This window comes from Macaca fascicularis, chromosome 9 (assembly GCF_037993035.2).
Source record: "Macaca fascicularis isolate 582-1 chromosome 9, T2T-MFA8v1.1".
NCBI lineage: Eukaryota > Metazoa > Chordata > Mammalia > Primates > Cercopithecidae > Macaca > Macaca fascicularis.
The window spans coordinates 124,855,867-124,874,392 of record NC_088383.1 but is presented as its reverse complement, the minus strand read 5'-3'; the positions used below and the strand labels follow the sequence as shown (position 1 = coordinate 124,874,392).

At 38.3% G+C, this 18,526-nt stretch overlaps 1 protein-coding gene across 8 annotated transcripts in view; it reads right to left on the bottom strand.

The window, feature by feature from the left end:
• Positions 1 to 18,526, bottom strand: part of ATRNL1 (attractin like 1) — an 842,049-nt gene that overhangs the window by 92,464 nt on the left and 731,059 nt on the right. For all 8 annotated transcript variants that reach the window (XM_045362239.3, XM_074002848.1, XM_005566518.5 and 5 more), the window contains one exon: positions 16,767 to 16,881. In XM_045362239.3, coding sequence (XP_045218174.1) covers positions 16,767 to 16,881 — 115 coding nt within the window. The remainder of the gene's footprint in view (positions 1 to 16,766; positions 16,882 to 18,526) is intronic.

Below are 18,526 nucleotides of genomic sequence, written 5' to 3'. Positions count from 1 at the left end.
CAGTGTGGACTCATGGATCTTACATTTATTGAGTACTAATCCAATACTATACTTATTTATTTTGTTCGAGTTGTTCCAACTTTGGCCATTAGCTGCTCCTTCAGGTTGGCTCCTAAGTCCTTTTAACATGTCTTCATAATTTTTTGAGTACTTATTTTCTGGAACCATTAGATATTCCAAGCTTATCTTGTGTTGGCCCTTCTTAGCCCTGGAATCGACCATATACTCAAAAATCCTGGTTCATTTTATTGGAGAATGGTGTTATGAAACCAAGAGATGAGTGCTAAGTACATTTATTGCAACTGAGATATCATTGCTTCTAGGACCTCTCAGCAGGCAGCATTAAGAAACATACAATTGTATACCAACACATATGCATACATCTGTATTTCTGTGTGCATCCACCTATATGTGAATAAACTCATGCTGATCCCTCTAATTCCAACCCAATGCCTCAGGGTTCATTCTAGTCTTCTCACTTTCCTCATATGTATCATTTTTCTCTGACAGTGAGAAAACTAGCTCTCATCATCCAGAAAATATTTATTTTGTTCAATCCTAGCATGGACATTAAATAATATCAGAATTGCTGGTCCATGCTCCTGTTTGTAGAAGCAAATATACAACTATCGTACATTCATATATATATTTTTGGTTGCCTTTAATGTTACAGTATATAGTCAAAATAATCATTTTCTAAAGATACTTAGGTTGCTCTTTTCTTCTCTATACCCCCAGCATAGTTATTTATTCATTTGAATCCATTTAGGTTCATTTTTTACAGTTTGTATTTAATTTGGGTTCTCCCACATCCTAACTGATTGGGTAGGTGAAAGGTCAGGTTTTTTAAAGGGTCAGAGTTATATACAAAGGTGTACTCAAAGAAGGGTCCCTCCAACTCCCCCTTTCATGGCTCAATTTTTATATCCCATCTCGCTTTATTTCCTGTAGGTAACCAGTCTTGTTGGTTTCCAACTTATCTTTCTATACATCTTTTGCAAAATGAGTAGACATTTGTAGATTTCCTTATAGTCCCTATTTCTTACATTAAGGACAGACACTCTAGATATCTGTATGCACTTTACTTTTCTCACTTAATACATTTTGGAAATAATTTCATATGAGTGTCTCAAGGTCTTCCTCATTCTTTCATACAGATACAGTGTATTTCATTTATGCATGCACCAACTTCATTTTACTGCTTCTCTATGTATGGTCATTCAGGTTATTTCCAACATTTTGTGATTACAAAAAAGTACTAAAATAAATAACTCATGCATATGTAGTTTCATATTGCTGGAGATGTATTTTAGGGTAAATTCCTAGAAGTGGGACTGCTGGGTCAAAAGAGTACAAGTGAGGCTGTGTTAGGTTTTGTCAAATTCCTCTCCAGCAGCGTTGCTGTGCCAGTTTGCATTCTTGCCAGCACTAGGTTGCCACACTTTTTAAATTTCACCAACATAATGGGTAAGAAATAATCTTTCAGTAGTGTTTTAATTTGCATTTCTGAGAAATGCTTTTAACGCAGATGAAAAAAGCTGGTTGAGGGAAAGTTCAAATGGACAGGCAAGAGCAGCACAAAGAGTTAAAATGGAACTTAGGAGTATTCTAACAAGACTATAAGTCACCTAAGAAGCCGAGCAAAACACGATGATTCTGAAGCATCAGGGAAGGTGAAAAGCAATAATGAGAGAACTGAAGCGATCCACTGGAAACATAAAGGGAAATTGAATATAACCTGTAATGCAACAGGCAATAGGTTTAAAAATTTGGCTTGTTTTTATATGTAACAGAAAATACTAATAACAAATAATGCTTAAAAGAGACTTTCAAAGTGCTTGAAAATTTTCAGTCTTAAAGAACAACTGTGATCTAAAAATCCACAACAAAGGATACAGGAGCCAGATAGCCTAGCAAGAATCAGCAGAAACTATAAATGGATGATCCAACCAGCAGAAGCACAGTCTGGTGACTCATACCTAGGCCATCAAGAAAAGTGGTAGGAGCTCTGATCCTGCTTAAAGCACTGATAATAAATAATCTATGAAACATTATTTTTTTTCTTTTCTAATTTTTGTATAGATGGGTGTCTCACTATGTTGCCTGGGTTTGTTTCAAACTCCTGGCCTCAAGCCATCCTCATATCTTGGCCTCCCAAAGCACTGGGATTACAGGTGTGAGCTACTGCGCCTGGCCTCATTTTTGAGAAAAAGAAAAAGAATGGTGTTAAAAATGATCAAACAATGATCTTATGAACGACCAGAGTATCAAAGTGGTATTTTTATATCTGGAAAAAAATAACAAAAGACTGAAAGAAATTTGTTAAACATAGAAAAAATCATGTATTGCAAAATGACTACTAAGACTTGAGACAAATAGGTCACAAGGATGGGGCTGAGACAACAGGCCTAGTTAGTAGTAAGGAACTGATTTAACCTCAACAAAGTTTTCATTTCTATTTCATAAACCAAATTTCAGGCCAGAGATTAGGGTGGTTTATCATTTTTAAAACCTGAGAAGCATTTGTAATTAATTTATAGCAAGGTACATGACAAAGGGCAGTAGAAAGTGTGAATTTACAGCTAGCTTAAGAGTTGGACTCTGGGAAGGTAGCACCAATATGTACAGGTGAGTAAGAGAAGTGGAGGAAATAATTAAGCAAATCTACTGGCCTTTTGCTATGTTGTAGGCACCATTTAGCCCCTACAGATATAATACGGGAAACATCCCTGCCCTTAGCTCACCTGGGTGGGATGGAGACAGTGTAAGAAAAATTTTATAACAGTAAATGAAAAAAAAAAAAAAAACAAAGCAGAGGACAGAGGATGGGTAGACATAGGGACAAGTTTCATGAAGAGGTGACCTTTTAATTCGAAATACTCTTGGTGCAAAAGGGGAGGTGTGTATATTGGAGAGGGGCTGACGGGTAGGACAATCTAGGCAGAGGCAATGGTACCTGCAAAGGGACAGAGGTATGGTGCATTCATAACAAATGGCATTTTAAAAGTCCCTTTGGAATCCAGCACTGTGAGGCATCAAACATCTCCCTAAAATTATCATATTTTCAGAAAATATCAAATGGGTCACAGGGCACTAGAAAGGCATTTAAAAGGACAGGATTAAGCTTCAAATATGACCTTGAAACATAAGAGAAACTAACAAACTAACTGCTCCCTTTTTTGTGCAAGAAAAACTGTGGGCATAGATACACAATGCAGAATGGCATAAAAGGTCAGGCAGGGACAAAGGAGTCCTACCGAACTGCAAGTGGGGAAGCGGCCAACAGGTCAGGGCAGCTGGTTGAAAAGAGAGGTTAGGCACTGAGAAACAAACAAGGAGAGAAAAGCCCAAGAGGGCTCTTGGATTGGCTCTTCCATACAGTAGATGGTGGACTCCGAGGATATCTTTGGAGATTTTTTCCGATAAGCCCCAGTTTCCTCATCTGTCAAACAAATGGACAGAGTCCCTTTGTACTTCATGTCTCTTGAATCGATAATATTTGGGAAGGTTGAAGAGCATTCTGAGAGTCACCAGATGACTCAAGCTAGAAGCCAGGCTCTTTAAAGGCCCAGATGGAAGGACTGGGAGTGCTGTATTGAACCTGAACTGAAGGCTGGGTGGTGATTTCAAAACTGCCTTCTACCACATGATGGATTATTATAGGAAGTATAATTAGCTGTTCTCTATTTCTAGAGAGATGAGAACAAGAAGAAAGAGAACAAAAGAAAATGGAATAAAATTGCGGTGAAGACTGTTAAATAACAGAATGAATTAGTCCCGGAAGTCATCAGCATGACTTCTGGGAATGTCTTTAGAAACAGTCTGTCTGTCCAAGATGATTCTGGACAGGGTCGCCAGCTGTGACTGCACACAGTTGGAGGAGCCGTATGTCATTTCAGTGCCCTTCCTAGCTCTGTGTTTCTGCAGTTGTATAATATTATGCATAAATAGAGTAATACCAAATTACCCCATTTATACATTTTATGTATCTATTAATATGGACAACAGCTTCCTTTCCATTTTACCAGTAAAGTTTTGAATACAAATGTAACTCAGCCTCTCTCCATTACAGCTCTTCCTTCAGAGTTAATTGCCTCGCAGAACACTTAAGGAGTCATTTTTCATTGTGATGGTGAGCAAAGGGAAGGCAGATGGCACAGTCATGTTATTGATTTGATGATCCTTGCCTGGCTTGTTGAATAAATGGAACTGAATGTATGGTCACTGCATCCAGACTTTTAGGGGCTTCAAGGCTCCATTCAAATTATATCAGACAGCAGGTTTAGAGAACAAGAATCCATTTATTCCCTCAAGGCTTCTAAATGATGATCCCAGGGACCATGTAGGATTCCTCAAACCACCTCCCTGAAGTCCTGTGGACCAGCTTCAGTCCCAGCTCCTAAGGAAGAAGATGAGCTCTCTCAGGTTTACTCCAGTGCTTTTACCTGCATGAAAGCTTTGGATATGCCACCCATCAGGGAGAGAAGCCTGCTCAACTTGCATGGGCTATGCTCACTTACAAATCATAAAGTGGATAAAAGGAGATAAATTACTCTCTTTTCAGAGGGCCATTAACTTTTTCCCTACAAGCTCTTAGAGAATGATCACTGTGGCCTTAAGGAGTTAATATAATTGTAATCAACATTTACCTTTTATAGAATTACATTTCTACTGCTGGCGCTTGCTCCTCCACCAGGACTTTCATTAAGAGTAAGGGGACATCCACACTCAAAAATGCCTTTGGTAGATACTATGACGCCATTAAATAGTCTATGGCAGGACCCGAGATTAAACCAGCTATCAGTATAACATGAAGTTTTGATCAAAATTTGACCACACTTTTGGATTTGCTGAGGGACCACTGGCCCTATGAGGTGACCCCCAGAAAAATGTTTCTGTGACTAGAAGGAATTTGCAGGGCCACTTACCCACTCTTAACCTTTTATATATTTTCTCAAGTCACTGAATTTTCCTTTTTGGATCTAAGGAGTTCCCCTCTGTCTGCCTTTTGAGGGCTCTGGGTGGCAGAATTGTGCAGTACTGCCTGCTGGTGAATTATATTATTTTCTTTTTCTGGTTAGGTTTGTACAACATATTACAATAAATATGAAGGAGGGGTAATATGAGCAGGGACTAGAACCAAGGTCTCTGGATCTCTCGCTCCCTGCTTGAGAGATCCAGATACCTTGGTTCTAGTCATTCTGAGACTCAGAACCCATCCATTCTTTTTAACTACAGAAGGAGGCTGCTATGGCCTGAATGTCTGTGCCCCACCTCCTACCAAATTCATACATTGAAGCACTAATCCCTGATATAATGGTATTTGGAGGTGGGGGTCTTTGGGGAGGACTAATTAGGTTTAGATCAGGTCAAAAGGGTGGAGCTTCATGATGAGATTAGTGCCCTTATAAGAAGAATCAGAGTCCTTTCTCTCCGCTATGTGAGGATATAGCTAGAAGGTGGTCATTTGCAAACCAGGAAAAGGGCCCTTACCAGACACCAAATTGGCCAGGCATCTTGGTTTTGGACTTTCCAGCCTCCAGAACTGTGGGAAACAAATGTTTGTTGTTTAAGTCACCTAGACTCTAATATTTTATTAGCGTCTATAAGCAGCCTGATGTAATGAAGGCAGCAACCTTCTTTTAAATTCTCCCAAACCTATGTAAAGCAGGACTATTTAATTCATAACCAATTAAAAGTAATTTTTTTTTTTACTAATTGGCAGTTTTATATAAACCAAGGTGTTAGCTATCACAAGAAATAATGAAGGAACTCACAAACTTATCCTTAACATTTATATTATTTTATTTTAAGTTCTGGGGTACATGTTGCAGATGTGCAGGTTTGTTACATAGGTAAATGTGTGCCATGGTGGTTTGCTGAACCTATCAACCCATTACCTAGGTTTTAAGCCCAGCATGAATTAGCTATTTTTCCTAATGCTCTTCCCCCTTCTTTCCCTCCCCCAACAGGCCCCAGTATATGTTGTTCTCCTCACTGTTTCCATATGTTCTCATTGTTCAGCTCTCCGTTATAAGTAAGAACATGCAGTAATTGGTTTTCTGTTCCTGTGTTAGTTTGCTGAGGATAATGGCTTCCAGTTTCATCCACATCCCTGAAAAGGACATAATCTTATTCCTTTTTATGGCTATATAGTGCTCCATGGTGTATATGTACCACATTTTCTTTATCTAGTCTATCATTGATGGGCATTTGGGTTGATTCCATGTCTTTGCTATTATGAACAGTGCTGCAATGAACATATGCATGCATGTATCTTTATAACAGAATTATATATATTTCTTGGGATAAACACTCAGTAATGGGATTGCTGGGTTAAATGGTATTTCCAGTTCTAAATCTCTGAGGAATTGCCATGCTGTCTTTCACAATGGTTGACCTTTAACATTTTATTCATACCCACAACATTCTTGTTGTGTTGTTTTGTTGCTCAAAGGCAGCTTGGTTATTGCAACACATTTTGATTTTCCTCTTTGGCTTTGTAAGTTGTCTTGATGAGTTTTAATTTTTTCCTATTTTCCTCTTTGACCACATTAATTATTTACCAGTCAATTCCAGCAATACCAGAAAGAGGTGGCAGGTGGGAAAGAAGAAAAAAGAAAAGAAAAATGTGTTGGTCATGTTTCAGTGCTGGCAGTCTCATTTTTCATTTCCATGAATTCTGATTTTTCATGTGAGTTTGTTTCTAATTGCTCAGCCTTGAAAGTATTCTTGAGTTAACTTTTAAGACTGACTTATTTCTGCAGCATGTTTAATTAGCCATGTTCGTTATTCTTTTTTTTTGAGACAGGAGTCTTGCTGTGTTGCCCAGGCTGGAGTGCAGTGGCGTGATCTCGGCTCACTGCAAGCTCCGCCTTCTGGGTTCAGGTCATTCTCCTGCCTCAGCCTCCCAAGCAGCTGGGACTACAGGTACCAGGCACCATGCCCGGCTAGTGCTTTGTATTTTTAGTAGAGACAGGGTTTCACTGTATTAGCCAGGATGTTCTCGATCTTCCTGACCTTGTGATCGGCTGCCATGGCCTCCCAAAGTGCTGGGATTATAGGTGGGAGCCACTGCGCCGGGCCCATGTTCACTATTCTTTAAGCTTCTCATCCTTATTTTCCTCTTTGTTTCCTTTACATATTAATCAATTTCTCACAATTAAAAGTGACAGAAAGATAAATTTAAAAGTCTGAAATGGGAGGACCATGAGCATGTCATTTTAGAGTGACAGTGGTCAGTAAAAGAAAACCCTTGTGCTATCCTCAAAACACAAACAGCTAATGGTCTTTCTTATAGCTAAGAAATGAAAAAGCAAAACAAAAACAAAAACATCTATAAAAAGCACTGTGATGTAAAAGTTTTCTGGTTTTAAATTCTTGCTCCATAATTCTTTACTATGTGGCTATAAGCAAGTTACTTAATATCCACAAGTTCATTTTTCTCATATGTGAAAGAAAAGTGGTAACACAGTTGATCTTTGAACAAGATGTTCAGGTTAAAGTCCCTGTATAACTTTTCACTCCCTGAACACTTAACTACTAATAGCCTACTGTTGACCAGAAGCCTTATGAATAATATAAACAGTTGATTAACACACATTTTGTATGTTGTATATGTTATATATTGTATTATTATAATAAAGTATACTAGAAAAAGGAAAATGTTATTAAGAAAATCATAAAGAAGAGAAAATATACTTACTATTCATTACGTGGAAATAGGTCGTTACAAAGATTTTTATCCTAATTGTCTTCATTTTTAGTAAGTGGAGGAGGAGGAAAAGGAGACGCTGGTCTTGGTGTCTCAGGGTGGCAGAGACAGAAGAAAATCTGCATATGAATGAGCCCACACAGTTCAAACCCATGTTGTTCAAGGGTCAACTGTACATACCTCATAGCAAGGACCCCCAACCCCAGGCTGCATGCCAGTACCAGTCTGTAGCCTATTGAGAACTGGGCCTCACAGCAGGAGGTGAGCCATGGGTGGGCGTGAGTGAGCATCATAGCCTGCACTCCACCTCCTGTTGGATCAGCAGAGGCATTAGATTCTCATAGGAACATGAACCCTATTGTGAGCTGAGCATGTGAGGGATCTAGGTTGCAAACTCCTTATGAGAATGTAACTAATGCCTGATGACCTGAAGTGGAACAGTTTAATCCCAAAACCATCACTCCTGCCGCTGATCCCCAGGTCTGTGGGAAAATTGTCTTCCATGAAACCCGTCCCTGGTGCCAAAAGGTTGGGGTCTACTGCCCTGTAGGGTTATAGTAACTCAAAGAACACTATGGTGCAAAGAATAGATTCACAACAAACAGTATTTATGGCTTTTTTGTTTTTATGTTTTGTTTTGTTTTGTTTTTTGGGACGGAGTTTCGCTCTTGTTGCCCAGGCTGCAGTGCAATGGCACAATCTTGGCTCACCGCAACCTCTGCCTCCTGGGTTCAAGTGTTTCTCCTGCCTCAGCCTCCCCAGTAGCTGGGATTACAGGCATCTGCCACCACGCCTGGCTAATTTTTGTATTTTTAGTAGAGATGGGTTTCACTATGTTGGCCAGGCTAGTCCTGAACTCCTGACCTCAGGTGATCCACCCGCCTTGGCCTCCCAAAGTGCTGGGATTACAGGCGTGAGCTACCACGCCCGGTCTTCCAACCAGTATGTTTTAATGACACCACCAACAATTGATGCTTTTTAATTGCCAGTTATCTTTTGTGAGGTTATCTGTCCTGAGTATAACAAATATGTGGACATTTCCATAAAATTCAAAGTAATTTATTTTTCTGGCCATAAAGGGTAGAACTGAGTTGGGCTCTTTCAAACTTAAATAAAATAGTTAAAAAAATTACTATCCAAGGAATAAATCAGTATTCAAATCATGAAAACAGAAGATCTCTATGATTGGTTTCAGACATGCTACATTGGAAATATAAATTGCTTTATTGTTTTGTGTCATCTTTTCCTAATATTCTCATGTTCATTGAACCTTAAATCTAAACAAGTTAGTTTTCATAGATGTATTCCATTGAAAGTACAGTTTGGGGCTTGATTTCTATCCCTGAGATATGTAGCTTGATCCATCTTACATGAAATATAAAAACACAAAATCCAGTCTATAGGGGTTATGGGCTTGAAGCGAAATTTTACGTTGTAAAGTAGACATTTGTGGAGTATACATCTTTTGCATATCTTTTATGGTGAAGAGTCTCCAAAATTGTAAGATAATTTTATTCATCAATTAAATATTTATCAAGCAACTATTAAGTACCAGAAACTTGTTAGCAGCTAGGGATTCAAAGATAAAATAAGATACAGCCACTGCCTTCAGAGAGCTTACTACTGGGGAATAATGAAAAGAACACAGCAAGTTTGATATATGTTAGAAGGTGCAGATATATGTTAGAAGGCATGGGATTTCAAGACAGTGAGGTCACATTTGTACGGAGGGGACTGAAAAGGTCTCACGGAAGAGGAAATACCATTTGAACCAGGCTTTGAAAACAAGCAGCTAACAGAGAGGATTTCAGGTACAAGAAACAACAGTATGGTAGACCACACCTGCACTCAGAGAATCATAAGAAAAATATGTATGGAATGATAGGCCCAGCAGCCATCACAAAGATATTTATCTAGTCATTTTTCTCATGTTGTAGATGAAGAAACTGAAGGCCTGAGAGTTTAAAATAATTGTCCAAGGACCCCCATGTAGCCAGTGGTGCTGCGCAGGTAGGCTTAGGACTCTGAGGTGCTAAACCCGGACGGGAAGTTGAGGAGAGGTCAGAGAGGACCCTTCATGCCAGAGTAAACGTCTGGACCTATTTCAACAGGCAATGAAAAGTCTGCAAAAGTATGAGGAAGTGATATGATTAGAGCTGTGCTTTCCTTTGGGAGCAACCCAGGTGAGAAGCAACCACTCCCAGAACAAAGCATGGAGGGAATAAGAATGGAAAAAATAAGATGTCTTCCCTGTCCGCTCCAGGGGTAAAACCTATGGAGCTTCATGATTACTGAGATGTAAAAGGGCAGAAAGAGAGAAGACAGGCTAATTTGAAGGTTTCAAACTTGAGCCACTCCGAAACAGACTTTACAAAAACAGGCAAGTCAGGGGAGAAGAGCTGGTCCGGGGAATGGTGGGAGGTGATAGAGGAAAGGGGGAAGGAAGGCTGACTTTTTATCTGAACGGGAGGAAATCCAGGTTGAGATGCCGGTGCTCAGCATGTGAGAGGTGTTGGCTGAAGACCCACAGGATTGGCAGTTAGCTGCAGAGAAGTTTTCCCTAAGTGAGTGGAAAGGGTAAAAGAAGCTGGCTAAGGATCAGACCTGGGGGAAAGCCTGTATGCAAGGGGCAGACGAAGCTGAGGATGCACAGAAAGGAGGTGCTCTACAGCCATTGCCGCTAAGTGAATTCTAAGTGGGTACCTGTGATGGGTCAAGGCACAAAACAACAGAGGAAGGGAAAGTTTCCAGAACGTGGGGAGGTGAAGTGGGGAATAATCGACAGTCAAACACTACAGAGATGTTAGAATTGAGGAAAGGGCATTTTAATGACTATGTTTATCACTCGATTACTGCTGTGGACAAATATTAAACTTAGCAATTGTACATCTGTTTTATTTCACCTCTCTGTTCTTTGTTCATAGCACTTTAACACAACTTGTAAGTATGAGTTGATTTGCATGCGTTGATTTGCATGAATGTTTGTCTCTGCATAGGCTGTAACCTCTATGAGGGCAGGAACTCTGTTTGGTTCACTATAGTAGATCCAGTGCTGCCATATAATAGATACGTTTACACGTTTCTTGAATGAGTAAGAGTAGCAAGGGAGGATTCACAATAACTCTATTTTGGAAACAAGGGAAAATTATTTCCTTCTGTTGATTTTAAGGTCTTTTAATATCAGATATTTTTTGACACAGAGTCATATTTATTAACAAGAATCTCAGATATTTGTTCTTATCTCTGTTGTTTCCTGGGCTATCTGCCTAATTTTCTAGTTTATTTTACCATGAATGCCACTTTTTCTTTCTTCTTTGTGAAGACACATACACTGGCTATAAACAATATTTATATTTGAGGTTAAAGGGCAACTAACATGCCAGATTTTTATAATGAAGTTTTGATGTAATTCAGTAGTTCTATTTCTTATTCTAGCCACCTCTAACAAAGAAAGTGCTAAGATTATATCAACAGATGTATTTCTACAAGTGTGAAGATACGGTGGCAGAATTATAAAAGAAAAACAAAGTCTGAAGGGATAGAAATTTCAGAGGCTGCTAGAAACTGGAAATTTGCTTTAAAAAACTGTCTTCAGAGGAGAAAGTACTACACTGTGAGCCAGCAGACCTGGACTCCATTTCCCATCCATCTCTGAGAGTACGGGAAATGTACCTCTCACTGGTAGTGTTAGCTTCTTTTTACTCACTTCGAAAATGGGGGCACTCTAAACCACCTACCTCTTTCAAACATGCTAAGAAGATTTCATTAACACAATTTTAAGATTTTGTTAAATTTAAGGAGCAATGCTAACTATTTTTAGTCACTAATAATCAATACATATGAAAATAGTTTCCCAATGGCTCTGAGCAGCTGAAAAGATAAATTAAAGTACCACTTAGACGCGAGTTATTTGCTCTCCCCACCCCAAACTGGCATGACTTAGCATAATTTGCAGTATTAAACCGTGCAATGGGGTTAGAGTGAAACGCATCCTAGGAATCTAATCTAACCCCATCATTTTTTGCATGGGAAAACAGAAGACCCAGAGACTAAAAGACTTGCCCATGGTCCCACTGCTAGTTAGTGACAGAGCTAGGTCTAGATCTTAGGGCTTGTGGCTCCAAGTCCAGAGCTCAGATGTACGAGTTTAATTTCTTTTCCTGTGAGTTCATGGGCTTCTTCCTATTACATATGCTGAGTCATAGTTTCATTAGTAGATGCGCCATGGCATGCAGAGATTTGCATTTTACCAAATTTCTGAAGTCACCGGCAAAGATAAAATTGTCCTTACTACCATAAGCCCACTGCTTAGCAGAGACCCTCTAGGGCCTTCCTCCTTGACTTTGGGTTTAAAGGTTTTTTAGGAATAAGGGCTATGCTCCATTATCTTTATCCACAGGAGCACAGTGATGAGGGAGAGTCACACAGGCTGAGGAGCCAATGTCCCTGGGTTTGAATTCTGGCTCACTCACTCACTAGCTGTATTTACCCTGGGAAGTCATTTAATCTCTCTAGAGTTTTGGTTTTCTAAATAGTAAAAGTGGGATAATCATCTCCACAGAATCATTAAGAGGGTTACACCAATGAATATATAAAGCACTTAATATAATGCCTGGTTCTTTTTCCTTTTCCTCTTTTCATGAAATTAAACCAAAGTTCTCTTATTGTTATCATCATAAACAAGAAAGACATCCATGACACTGTGGGAAAATGATTATTTTAAACATTATGTAATATTTCTAGATTATTCAAAATAATCTAATCATCCTGCCCAAACTTCTAAGGCTAATGTAGAAAACTTAAAAATTTCAAAACCTTAGACTTTCTAGTAGTATTCTTTTGGTAATGGTATAGTCAATCATCTATGAGGCAGGATCATGGCAAAATTCTACTTCCAGTTGTAGCACATAGCTTCTTTTCAGCAGTGGAGATTTGGGCCATTGGGATTTTTGATCCAGTGAGAAAAGTTAATCTGCTTCTCATTAGGAAGAATCCATAAACTATGAAATCCATAATCTTCCATCACAAAGTGACAGCAATCATTATCATTTTCAATTTATGCTTCTGAAGAGCTCTATTTACTCCGTCCACATTTCATCTTAATGTGCCTCTAAAACGCTCGGGGACCATGCTGTCCGGGGTGACTGGAGACATGCTTGGTTGTTTAGTGTCATGCAGGAGAGTTACTTAATGTGTCCTGTTTTCATGGCGATGTCAATCTTTCAACCACTTTGAGATCAGAAGACAAAGTGGCTGCACAGTGAACATAGGCATAAACAACAGCATAAATCCCACCTTAACCAAAGAGTCTGGCATGGCTGCTCACAGAAAATACAGAAATGAAGCAGCAGGTTTACTGGGCGGGGGAGCAGGAAACCTAATTAGTCCAGCTCTAGGAATGCCAAAAAGCCTACTTAATATCTTTTGCCTTACTATTCTAAGCCCCCTAAAGGGAGAATTTCTCCCAAGCACCTAAATTTATTATATTAAAAAGAGATTAGTGCATGGGTAATCTAAGGGATGAGTCGGCACAGTTTTTCTTTTGACCTCTGGTTAAGACAAAAGCCATAAAGAAGGGAGTTCACACATTTCAGAAAGAAACTAAAATGGCCACGTCTAAGTATTACTTGCCACATATTGCTGAAGCAATTGCTGGTGGAAAGAAAATCAAATCCAAAGATAATGCTATTTTTTAAATTAAAAAAAAAATCACTAGCTGCTCCTGAAAAGAGATGGCCAAAGTAGTTCCTGTGCATTTCTGTCACTCATTTTCAGGGTTGAAATCCACTGTATGAGAGAAATCCACCATGCTCATAGGATGCTTCTGCCTTTGCCGATCCTCAGGCTCAACCTCCTTAAATGCTCTTATTCATGCCAACGGAGAGTACACATGACACTGACATTTAGTAAGTTACATTTCAAACAAAGAGTCTGATAAAAAAAATTTAGTAAGCTACATTTCAAACAAGGAGCCTGATAAAAAAAATTTGAGATTATGCAAAGTACTACAAGAAGACTTTTAAGCTATAAGAAGACTCTTAATGAATGCTAATTTAATAACTGAACAGAAACACTAACATTTGGAGAAATAAATAGCTCAACAGCCAAGAGAAGACCCCTGGCACCCTGTCCTTCACACAGTGGGGGTGGGGTCAGGAGCCTGCCAATGAAGCTCCGCCTCTACCTCCTCCTCAACTCCCCCAACCTGTCACCCTGCACAAATAGTGGAGGAGGTTCAAGAGAACACAGGGCTTCTAGGAGAGGAATCTGGGAAAGGGTTAATTTGAACCCAGTTGCTCATTTTACTGAAATTAACTGAAGCTCATAGAGTCAAGTGGTTGCTAAAGGTCACATTTCCAGCCTACTATCATTGTCATCATCATCACCAAAATAACTTATGAACTGATTTCTATGTGTAGGGCACTGGGATGAGCACAGGCATATATAAGGACTTTCTGTAAAGATATAGAATAAACTAAACTTCAACAATGAGATAACCAGTGTCAGCATTTGGTTCCCAAGAGCCAATATGGTTCCCAAATAATCATTGGAATATATTTCCTCTCAAATGTGTTAAGTTTTAATTGGCTGTGTATACACTAAATATTTGGATGAGGAGTGAAAAAAATAGTCATTTAGTTCATAGATCGGTGTCAGTATTTTTCTTGTTCAGGGAAAACCTAGATGATGATATTGGAAAAAATTTTCTCTACAGATATTGCCTTTTTTCTTGCAGTGAAGTCAAGATATTTTATTTTATTGTTTCCCAACATTTTATTATTAAATATTTAAACATGTATCAAAGTTAAAAGAATTTTATAATGAATACCAGTATTCCTAGCACCTAGATCCTACCATTAACATTTTACTTTACTTGCTTTATGACATATCAGTCCATCTACCCATCTTACCCATCTTCCAAATTGATGGAGATAACAGATAATGCTGCAATTTAAAGAGTAGAACCACTGTCTTATTTCTGTAAGAGCTTGAAAAATCTACTAGATTGTTTTTAGAAAACAAAGAACAAGCTCATCCTGAATTATGTACACAGATACTCATCATAGTTTAATCCTCAGGCTCTGTAAAAAGTATGGTAAGCTATTTCAATCTTTTTTCTAGCTCTATCAACCCTGTTGACATTTTCAGTATTCATCCAAATGCTTGCTTTTGTAAAGACATGGGTTGTTTATTATAGACAGGCTCTCTGCTACAGATCATCAGGAAAAATTACCTGGAATGCTAGCAATAAGTAATTTTTATTCTTTTGCTCTACACTCTAGTATCCCCTCTCCCAATTATTCCTTGAGTGCAGATATACAGTGCTTTCTACATCTCACTCCCCTCTTATAACACGTATCTCACAGCCCTGTCATGAGGATCACATGTGAAAAATAGAAGAACATTTTAGAAAGAGTAAAGTACTATGCATATCTAAGGTAACATTACCATTAGTAATCATAATCCAGTTGTTAGAAAACACAGCTGAGGTAATGGTTCACACTGCTACTTGTCTCTTTCATATAAGTCAAAAAGGACTTCAAAGGTTAAAGGGACAGAGAATTGGCAGTTGCCTTCAGTCTGCCCATCTCGTGAAGGATCGAGAAAAACCTTGATGTATATCACATAGACTTGTTTTCATTAGTGAAGTGTTTGTTTTGGAAATCATCCCAGTTTTAAAACAATACTTCCATTAGCTGTGCAAGTACCTATAATTATCCATCTTATCTGACCAGTGCCAAACTATTTTACTTATTGCATCCCATTTACCTCAGAGGTGCTGAAAGGAAAAGAACAAGACATTCATTCAATGTATGAAAAGGTGCAGAAAATGTTTATTTCTTTGAATAAACATCCATAAATGAACTTTGTATAGAAATTCCTGCAATAAGATATCATCAGGTACCATGAATGATGAATCTGAAGGTGTTGGAAACTCTTTCCTCCCATATATGGGAAAAATTCTGTAAACCTAACGTTTACAAGGCATAAAGTAGTACATTTTCCATTTTTTGTGTCTGGTTGGACACAAGTCAAGAAAGCGAGGAACAAATTCAAAGCCAAGTAGGGAAGTAAGAAAAGATAAAATAAGCAAGGAGGCCAGTTCATCATCAGTTACTGTTATTGAGAACTTGCCAGATTGCTGGCATTTTATTTTATGCTTAAGGGGAATTGAAGAGAAAAACAGATTTGAAATCACCCTTGCCCTCAAAAAGCATTCATTCCAGAGTGGTTGGAGAGAGAAAATAATCAGGAGACAGAAAAATTCAAAATTATAAAGATGGAATAGTATATGCAAAAAGAGAGAAGAAATAAGTGTGGTCTGCAATTTAAGTATGATTTATATCCCACATTGAGCATGCTTAGAATGTGGACAACACCACCGCAATGAGCAGACGTCTAAGAGGACAGGTATAATTATCCTCAAATCAAAAACATGCTTTTCCTACAGGAAAAGGTTCAGAACAAAGGCTGGCTGTGCCCACCTAAGACAGAGGGTTCCCCTGGCCCATGAACTCCAGTTGGTGCTGAAAGCAAGGGCATATCTTAAACCTACTGAGATGATTGCATGAAGCTGTCATCCTCTGATGCCACTCAACATTCCAAACATACATGTTCCCTAGTTTGGTTCCATATTCACAAAGCAAATTTCTAATCATATTTATAATTTGGTTTCCAACATGCCACACATACCGGAAGAAAGGAAGCTGGCTGGAAGGGTCTAGAACACGGTGGCCCTGCTAATGAGATTTCTCATTGTAATACCAGCAATTAATGCAGGTGTATGTGTGAACATTCATACATGTGTGTATTATACAGAAATACACACATATTCAACATGTGTTTTTCAGAGAAACACTGGGAAATCTCCATTTATAACAATGCAGCTATCTAGATAGTTGGGTAAAAGTTTGTATTCTCATAAAATTTTACCATGCTCTAAATTAGAACCTTGCAAAGATCCTTACTGTGCTACTTAGTAGCATTGTTTATTTCTTCTGTTCAGTCTACAAGTTCTGCTTAACTGCTGAAGGCTCCTCATTTATCATACCTGACTGCCCAGGGGGAGGGGCACCTGATGATCCTCGTGGTAGACAAAGAAACACAGTCAGAACAGCAGCTCTGTTCCCAGCACAAGGTTCAATGGCGATTGGCTTGGGTGCCCCCTGAAAAAGAAAACCCACTTTAAGTTTGCACAATTGACATAGCATTGCTATTTTAATTTTCATCTTATCTATCCTTTAGGTAGCTGTGCTGTACATTCCTACTTGTTCAGGACACACCATGTGTTATTTTAACACTAGCTCCTTGCACACTATAGATGTGCACGTGGCCTACATTTGAATAAATCAACAAATTTCACTATATTTGACGAACAGCTTGTGAGCCACAAAGTTATGCAACTTTTGTTCCTTTTTCCCAATTTTTTCCTCTCACCAATGATGTACAACACAGTGTAGTTTATCCAATTAAGTGATCACAATTCAAAATATTCTGTTGGCTTATCTTAATTTTCTTATTTTTACTGTCTACAGAGTGTACAACATGATGTTTTGATATATGTATACATAGTGAAATTATTACTACAGTCAATCTAAGTAACATATTCATCACCTGATACAGTTACCTATTTTTTGGTGGGAAGAGCACCTAAAATACACTCTCTTAGCAAATTTTCAGTATACAATACAACAGTATTAACTATAGTCCTCCTGCTTACATTAGATCTATAGACTTATTAATCCCACATAAGTGCAAGTTTGTACCCTTTGACCTACATCTCCTCATATCCTCCCGCTCCCTGTCCCTGGTGACTATTGTTCTATTCTCTGTTTCTATGTCTTTGACTTTTTTTAAGAATCCACATGTAAAAGTGAGATCAGGCTGGCATATCTTTAATACTGTTTTATTGAAATACCTACTTACTAATCACCCACCAATGCACTTGTATAAATAACTTTAGAAATAACATAGAGTGAATATATAATAATAATAATAATAGCAATAGCTAGTATTTTATTAAGTTGTTACTATGGATTAGGTGTTCAAAGTGCATTACATATATTGACTTATTTAAACTCACAACAACTCTGTAACATGAGAACACTGAAGCAAGAGGTTAAAAAAGCTTGCTAGGACTTGTATAGCTAGGAAGAAGTAGTTGGGCTAGCATTTAAGCTCAGGCAGGCTGCCTCCTGAGTTCACATTCTTAATCACACAATGCATGCCTATGACATGTGTGCATATGCAAACATGCACCTCCACACAAGTATACATAAACGTATGCACAAGTACACACATGTGTATACAAATCCACATATGAAATTTGGAATGAAACACAATGTGATCTTTGGAATAGTGAGGCTATCAATTTAGCCTAGGAATGTTAGTTTTGGCCATTATTTAAAGAGCTGTGGAAGAGACATGGTTGATATATCAAAGCAACATTTCTGAGTAAAGGCAAAATTAAATGGAAGAATAAGTACCATGGCTTTAATTATTAGAACAAATGATTTGTTCAGGTTTTTTTCATTGATGATATTTAAACTTTTCAGAAGAAATACAGACATATGCAGTCATTCACCTAGAATATTCTAGAATACTGCCGTTTCTAGAAAGTTTAATGAGGCATTAAAGATAAAATATGTCTGCTTTCATGTAAAACTTAGACTGAAATTTCTGGTGACAACGGTTTTATGTGGTTATAAAGGATTTCTCCTTTATAGCAACATAAATCTCATGTTTTAAAATTATCCTCATATAGATAACATTTTGGGAGTATTCAATATAAAGGTGAAAGTGGACATGGTG